This window comes from Medicago sativa, chromosome 8, assembly GCF_051527215.1.
Source record: "Medicago sativa cultivar Bolivia chromosome 8, Bolivia_mono, whole genome shotgun sequence".
NCBI lineage: Eukaryota > Viridiplantae > Streptophyta > Magnoliopsida > Fabales > Fabaceae > Medicago > Medicago sativa.
In genome coordinates, this window is record NC_140756.1 from 21933942 (window position 1) to 21943069 (window position 9128).

Below are 9128 nucleotides of genomic sequence, written 5' to 3' on the forward strand. Positions count from 1 at the left end.
TCATTCAATGGCTTTTACGATGTTGTGACTATTATGATCAGTTTTACTTTGCTTTTCACAACGTCATTGTGTTCTGAAATTTCTCAGCCACCTTCTGGAGGTCCTTCCCATGATGTTACTTCTGCCCCAAGGCCATTGTCGTCGTATGAGAAGTATTTAACTAATTGTGCAAGCAAATTAAAGCCTGCAGAATGTGGTAAACAAATATTCTCTGCTGTATTTGTTGGAAATCAAATTGTTAGTGATTATTGTTGTCATAGCCTTGTGAATGATGTTGGAAAATCCTGCCATTATGACTTGACAAGAAATGCACTCCAATGGCCAGCATATGCCAAAAACAAAACTGAAATTTTGAAGAGGAATGACAAAGTTTGGAATGATTGCATTGCAGTTCGTCCCATTTTACCTTGAACATAAATTCAGCGGAAAAATGAATGAATCAATGATAGCCACACGATGTATCATATGACTATTTTATTTTATACTAAATGAATTTTGACCAACTCGAGTATTTCATATCACAATGGTCTAGTTTAAGATCTTTGCCCTTTATTTTAATATCATAAAATAAAAATATGTTTGTACAAACAAATATACTATAAGTTTTTCTCATCAAAATTAATATCAAATAGTCGTTTCTTACAAATTACATAAAAACAAACAAAAATCATATGGACCGCCTTTTGGAAATATTAAAGTAAATATGCTCGTAATTACCTCAAAAAGTAGACTATTCTCTCTCATTTTTCACTATATCTCTCTCTAACTTTCTATCTCTCATTCCAAAATATCAAGACGTAGGCAAAGAAAATAAAAAACAATATATCACTAAAATAACACAAATCCGCAAAAATAATACTACTAAGAAAGTCTAGTCCATACTTTCTATTGATAACTTAAGCTTAGTTGATACTTTTTAGGATATTTAATACGAGCCAATATATTTATTTAAGCTAATACTAGAGTTTCAGTTATCTTACATGATCCATTATGTGAGTCTCAAAAACTATTAGAAAAACTAATAAATTCCAAAACTTCACACCAAAAAAAGATTAAACCATTAATTTTAAAACAAGTTATAAAAGTGCAGGTTGAACCCTAAATAAGTAAACTAATATATTTGTTCGATTAGGTGAGTTTCCTTCCCCAATTCTTATAATCAGCAAACACATACTAGTGGTTAAAAATGTCATATTGAAAAACTGTAATTTCAATAAAAAAAAACTAGTAGAACTTCATGGACATTCTTATTTTATATTTTGAAAAAACTATTTCATTTACGCGGTTTAAAATAACTTTAAATAAGTCAAAACCAAAAAATAAAATTAAAGCATGAAAAAATAATGAAAAGCTTCAAGAACATAATCCATAAGTTTAAATTTTTATTGAAAAATAGCTTTTATACAGTTGATTTAGAAGACACAATACATAAAAAGTATCATATTTTTATATGTGAATTAGTTGGGCGCCTAATGTAAGAATAGTAGAAAACACGATCACCTCGCCAATCACTATTTGCTCATGTCACTTTCCCTATCCTTTGGATTTGAATGAGGGCTTATGGAGATGATATTACTAAATACATGCTTCATGTATTTGTTTCTAATCATTGTTTTGTGGAAAAATGATTTACTTCGGGGTAATGATTAGTTCTTAGAAATATGAACACAATCTCTTTGTCCTAACATAGTTGATTATCTATCTTTGTTTACCTCATTCTTTGTATATCATATTCTATTGACACGTAAGCTTTTATTTTAAACCTTTTAGAACTGATTTAACCTATCATTATCCAAATTTAATATTAGTCCAAAAGAAACCCATGATATCGTGGACCGACTTGATTAAATAGTTTTTTTAGAAAAAATACGACAATCAAAATAGGACACAAAATGTCTAGGTAAAAGTGAGATTTCTTCGAAATAAAAAATAATGTATGTTTTATAAATTTTAAGTATCATTTTAAAATGTAACATAAACTTTTGCAAGTTACAAAATTAGATCATTTTAATATGTAAAAGTTGTAAGAGAAGTTAAAAAAACAATAAAAAAACTCGGTTTCTCTAGAACTTGAAAACTTACCTTTCTTAGTATTTTATGAGAGTTACAACAACATACTAAATACATTTTTACGTTAATATAGTGTTACATATATTATAAATAAGAATTTGTTCATAACCAATTCACCTAAGCAAATCATCTTTAAGAATTTGATTAAACTATCATTCTCTAAATAGGCATGGCATCATTCAATGGCTTTTACGATGTTGTGACTATTATGATCAGTTTTACTTTGCTTTTCACAACGTCATTGTGTTCTGAAATTTCTCAGCCACCTTCTGGAGGTCCTTCCCATGATGTTACTTCTGCCCCAAGGCCATTGTCGTCGTATGAGAAGTATTTAACTAATTGTGCAAGCAAATTAAAGCCTGCAGAATGTGGTAAACAAATATTCTCTGCTGTATTTGTTGGAAATCAAATTGTTAGTGATTATTGTTGTCATAGCCTTGTGAATGATGTTGGAAAATCCTGCCATTATGACTTGACAAGAAATGCACTCCAATGGCCAGCATATGCCAAAAACAAAACTGAAATTTCGAAGAGGAATGACAAAGTTTGGAATGATTGCATTGCAGTTCGTCCCATTTTACCTTGAACATAAATTCAGCGGAAAAATGAATGAATCAATGATAGCCACACGATGTATCATATGACTATTTTATTTTATACTAAATGAATTTTGACCAACTCGAGTATTTCATATCACAATGGTCTAGTTTAAGATCTTTGCCCTTTATTTTAATATCATAAAATAAAAATATGTTTGTACAAACAAATATACTATAAGTTTTTCTCATCAAAATTAATATCAAATAGTCGTTTCTTACAAATTACATAAAAACAAACAAAAATCATATGGACCGCCTTTTGGAAATATTAAAGTAAATATGCTCGTAATTACCTCAAAAAGTAGACTATTCTCTCTCATTTTTCACTATATCTCTCTCTAACTTTCTATCTCTCATTCCAAAATATCAAGACGTAGGCAAAGAAAATAAAAAACAATATATCACTAAAATAACACAAATCCGCAAAAATAATACTACTAAGAAAGTCTAGTCCATACTTTCTATTGATAACTTAAGCTTAGTTGATACTTTTTAGGATATTTAATACGAGCCAATATATTTATTTAAGCTAATACTAGAGTTTCAGTTATCTTACATGATCCATTATGTGAGTCTCAAAAACTATTAGAAAAACTAATAAATTCCAAAACTTCACACCAAAAAAAGATTAAACCATTAATTTTAAAACAAGTTATAAAAGTGCAGGTTGAACCCTAAATAAGTAAACTAATATATTTGTTCGATTAGGTGAGTTTCCTTCCCCAATTCTTATAATCAGCAAACACATACTAGTGGTTAAAAATGTCATATTGAAAAACTGTAATTTCAATAAAAAAAAAACTAGTAGAACTTCATGGACATTCTTATTTTATATTTTGAAAAAACTATTTCATTTACGCGGTTTAAAATAACTTTAAATAAGTCAAAACCAAAAAATAAAATTAAAGCATGAAAAAATAATGAAAAGCTTCAAGAACATAATCCATAAGTTTAAATTTTTATTGAAAAATAGCTTTTATACAGTTGATTTAGAAGACACAATACATAAAAAGTATCATATTTTTATATGTGAATTAGTTGGGCGCCTAATGTAAGAATAGTAGAAAACACGATCACCTCGCCAATCACTATTTGCTCATGTCACTTTCCCTATCCTTTGGATTTGAATGAGGGCTTATGGAGATGATATTACTAAATACATGCTTCATGTATTTGTTTCTAATCATTGTTTTGTGGAAAAATGATTTACTTCGGGGTAATGATTAGTTCTTAGAAATATGAACACAATCTCTTTGTCCTAACATAGTTGATTATCTATCTTTGTTTACCTCATTCTTTGTATATCATATTCTATTGACACGTAAGCTTTTATTTTAAACCTTTTAGAACTGATTTAACCTATCATTATCCAAATTTAATATTAGTCCAAAAGAAACCCATGATATCGTGGACCGACTTGATTAAATAGTTTTTTTAGAAAAAATACGACAATCAAAATAGGATACAAAATGTCTAGGTAAAAGTGAGATTTCTTCGAAATAAAAAATAATGTATGTTTTATAAATTTTAAGTATCATTTTAAAATGTAACATAAACTTTTGCAAGTTACAAAATTAGATCATTTTAATATGTAAAAGTTGTAAGAGAAGTTAAAAAAACAATAAAAAAACTCGGTTTCTCTAGAACTTGAAAACTTACCTTTCTTAGTATTTTATGAGAGTTACAACAACATACTAAATACATTTTTACGTTAATATAGTGTTACATATATTATAAATAAGAATTTGTTCATAACCAATTCACCTAAGCAAATCATCTTTAAGAATTTGATTAAACTATCATTCTCTAAATAGGCATGGCATCATTCAATGGCTTTTACGATGTTGTGACTATTATGATCAGTTTTACTTTGCTTTTCACAACGTCATTGTGTTCTGAAATTTCTCAGCCACCTTCTGGAGGTCCTTCCCATGATGTTACTTCTGCCCCAAGGCCATTGTCGTCGTATGAGAAGTATTTAACTAATTGTGCAAGCAAATTAAAGCCTGCAGAATGTGGTAAACAAATATTCTCTGCTGTATTTGTTGGAAATCAAATTGTTAGTGATTATTGTTGTCATAGCCTTGTGAATGATGTTGGAAAATCCTGCCATTATGACTTGACAAGAAATGCACTCCAATGGCCAGCATATGCCAAAAACAAAACTGAAATTTCGAAGAGGAATGACAAAGTTTGGAATGATTGCATTGCAGTTCGTCCCATTTTACCTTGAACATAAATTCAGCGGAAAAATGAATGAATCAATGATAGCCACACGATGTATCATATGACTATTTTATTTTATACTAAATGAATTTTGACCAACTCGAGTATTTCATATCACAATGGTCTAGTTTAAGATCTTTGCCCTTTATTTTAATATCATAAAATAAAAATATGTTTGTACAAACAAATATACTATAAGTTTTTCTCATCAAAATTAATATCAAATAGTCGTTTCTTACAAATTACATAAAAACAAACAAAAATCATATGGACCGCCTTTTGGAAATATTAAAGTAAATATGCTCGTAATTACCTCAAAAAGTAGACTATTCTCTCTCATTTTTCACTATATCTCTCTCTAACTTTCTATCTCTCATTCCAAAATATCAAGACGTAGGCAAAGAAAATAAAAAACAATATATCACTAAAATAACACAAATCCGCAAAAATAATACTACTAAGAAAGTCTAGTCCATACTTTCTATTGATAACTTAAGCTTAGTTGATACTTTTTAGGATATTTAATACGAGCCAATATATTTATTTAAGCTAATACTAGAGTTTCAGTTATCTTACATGATCCATTATGTGAGTCTCAAAAACTATTAGAAAAACTAATAAATTCCAAAACTTCACACCAAAAAAAGATTAAACCATTAATTTTAAAACAAGTTATAAAAGTGCAGGTTGAACCCTAAATAAGTAAACTAATATATTTGTTCGATTAGGTGAGTTTCCTTCCCCAATTCTTATAATCAGCAAACACATACTAGTGGTTAAAAATGTCATATTGAAAAACTGTAATTTCAATAAAAAAAAACTAGTAGAACTTCATGGACATTCTTATTTTATATTTTGAAAAAACTATTTCATTTACGCGGTTTAAAATAACTTTAAATAAGTCAAAACCAAAAAATAAAATTAAAGCATGAAAAAATAATGAAAAGCTTCAAGAACATAATCCATAAGTTTAAATTTTTATTGAAAAATAGCTTTTATACAGTTGATTTAGAAGACACAATACATAAAAAGTATCATATTTTTATATGTGAATTAGTTGGGCGCCTAATGTAAGAATAGTAGAAAACACGATCACCTCGCCAATCACTATTTGCTCATGTCACTTTCCCTATCCTTTGGATTTGAATGAGGGCTTATGGAGATGATATTACTAAATACATGCTTCATGTATTTGTTTCTAATCATTGTTTTGTGGAAAAATGATTTACTTCGGGGTAATGATTAGTTCTTAGAAATATGAACACAATCTCTTTGTCCTAACATAGTTGATTATCTATCTTTGTTTACCTCATTCTTTGTATATCATATTCTGTAACAGCCCAGGCAGGTCCCGGCTAGGCACTGTACCCCCCGGCACTGTTACTCACAAGCTTAATCACCACCCCCCTAGCTCAATTGGTAGTGGGAATGCATTGAACTAGTACTTATCCCCATGGTACTAGGTTCGATTCCCACGGGAGGCAAAAACACTACAAGGGGGGTAGTGATTAAGCTTGTGAGTAATAGTGTCGGGGGTCGTAAGGCGAGGCCGGTGCCACCGAGAGAGGTGTGCATGCGGGACCCACCGCCGGGCTGTTACAGCACCAAGGTCCGGGATTGAATCAGCCGCATCCACCACCTCCAGTAGTGGGAAACCCAGCATTGCGAGTATTCAATCGGAACCATCCTCCAGAGTTCAACGGTAGCGGGGAGCCACCTGAAGCTAAGAGGTGGATCAAGCATATGGAGAAGATTTTTCTTATGGCCAATTGTACCGAGGAAGAGAAAGTAGTTTATGCAACTAATCAATTCCGAGGTGCAGCACATGATTGGTGGGAAACTGCTCGACGCAGGATGGTGACAAATGGATTACCAGTGAATTGGGAGAACTTTTAGCAAGTGATGAAAGAGAAATATATTCCCTTGTCGTTTAAGGTCAGGAAGGAGCAGGAATTTCTTCATTTGAAACAAGGTCAAATGTCGGTGACAGATTTCACAAAGAAGTTTGAGGAATTATCTTATTACTCTACTCACCATGAGTATGCGGGTAATGAGATGTGGAAAGTTAACCAATATAAGTATGCTTTGAGGGGTGAACTATATGCGGTAGTCAGTCAGCAAAGGTTAACAAATTTTGATGAGATGGTGCATAATAGTTTGGAGGCTGAGAGAGGCTTTGATAAAGCTGTCAGAGAGGGTACCACGTCCTTTGATAGAAGAAGAGGCAATTTTGTTGATAGGCATCATGATAAGTTGAAGCCAAGGGGGTCTCCTGAGAAGGGGTCTCCTCAGAAGGGAAGACAGATGGGTTCATCCAATTCTTTTGTTGCTTGCAGTAAATGTGGAAGGACTCATGCCGGCCAATGCAAAATGGGAGACGATTCATGTTATGCTTGTGGCCAGAGAGGGCACTTTATGGTGGATTGTCCAACTAGGAGGAACAAGGGCAAAGGTGTAAGTACCGCAATGAGCAGAGGAAGGGTGTACTCATTGGATGGCAAGAAGGCACAAGCTAATGAAGATTTGATTGGTGGTACGTGTTTTCTTGGCCAAAATCCTATTAATTTTTTATTTGATTGTGGAGCATCTTGTTCTTTCATTTCTTTCCAATGTGTTGAAGCTCTTTAGTTATCTGTTTCGTTATTAAATCTCCTTATGATGGTAACTACGGCAACCGACGGAGGAGTTGTGGCGAATTATGTTTGTGAGAATTGTCCTATCACCGTATCTAGTAAGACTTATTATATAGACTTGGTATGTCTTCCGATGAAGCAACTTGATGTGATATTAGGTATGGATTGGTTGTCGGCAAATCACGTATATATAGGGTGTGCAGAGAAGAGTATTTATATGCCAACTACTAACACGGTGGAAGGAGTGGCTTTATCAGAATTATTAAAGCACACGTATCAAATGGCTCAATTTATTTGTGCTCAAGATAAGGGTTTTTATGTTATGCTCACCGTGACTTCAGAAACAGATTTGAGTCCAAGTGATATTCCGATTGTCAGTGAGTACCTGGATGTCTTTCCGGCCGATATCACAAATTTACCACCAGAAAGGGAAATTGAGTTTTCAATTGATCTGATTCCAGGAGCGGAGCCGGTGTCGGTAGCGCCTTATAGAATGTCTCCTTTGGAGCTTAAAGAACTGAAGTCTCAGCTTGAAGAGCTTATACAGAAGCATTTCATCAGGCCTAGTGTATCTCCTTGGGGTGCACCGGTGTTGTTAGTCAAGAAGAAAGATGGTAGCATGAGACTGTGTATTGATTACCGCCAATTGAATAAGGTAACCATCAAGAACAAGTATCCATTGCCAAGGATTGATGACCTACTTGATCAGCTTAAGGGAGCGTCCGTGTTCTCAAAGATTGACCTTAGATCTGGATATCATCAGATACGCATCAAATCTTTGGATGTGTCTAAAACGGCTTTCAGTACGCGTTACGGACATTATGAATTCTTAGTTATTCCTTTTGGTGTATCCAATGCTCCAGCAGTTTTTATGGATTATATGAACCGGATCTTTCAACCGTTTTTGGATCAATTTGTCATTATTTTCATTGATGACATATTGATTTATTCTAAGAATCCACAGGAGCATGCACAACATCTGAGAACAGTGTTGAATGTTCTCCGAGAGAAACAACTTTATGCAAAGTTTAGTAAATGTGAGTTTTGGTTGTCAGAAGTTAAGTTCCTGGGTCATGTTATTTCTCAAGGAGGAGTAGCGGTTGACCAGTCGAAAGTAGAAGCTGTTCAAAATTGGACTAGACCAAAGAATGTTTCGGAGGTTCGAAGCTTTTTGGGGTTAGCTGGTTATTATCGGCGATTCATCATGAAGTTTTCCCAAATCGCTTTGCCTTTAACCCGACTCACAAGGAAGGATGTACCTTTTGTGTGGGATGAAGAATGTGAGAAGAGTTTTAGGACTCTGAAGAAGAAGTTGACGCAGGCACCGGTTTTAACTATACCAGACCCAGAGAAAGGATATATTGTGTTTTGTGATGCATCGTCTAAGGGACTTGGTGGAGTACTCATGCAAGAAAATAATGTGATAGCTTATGCATCTAGACAACTCAAGACACATGAAGAAAACTACCCCACTCATGATTTAGAATTAGCAGCCATCATTTTTGTTTTGAAGATATGGAGGCATCACTTGTATGGAACACATTTTGAGCTATTCAGTGATCATAAGAGTCTGAAGTACTTATTTGATCAAAGAGATTTG

The 9128-nt window shown here is 32.9% G+C and overlaps 1 protein-coding gene across 1 annotated transcript; it reads left to right on the forward strand.

Moving 5' to 3' along the window:
* Window positions 1-6797: 6797 nt before the first annotated feature.
* Window positions 6798-7523, forward strand: LOC146897819 (uncharacterized). Its single transcript, XM_085736472.1, has one exon. The coding sequence runs from the start codon at window positions 6798-6800 to the stop codon at window positions 7521-7523; it is 726 nt and encodes a 241-aa protein (XP_085592598.1).
* Window positions 7524-9128: the final 1605 nt, after the last annotated feature.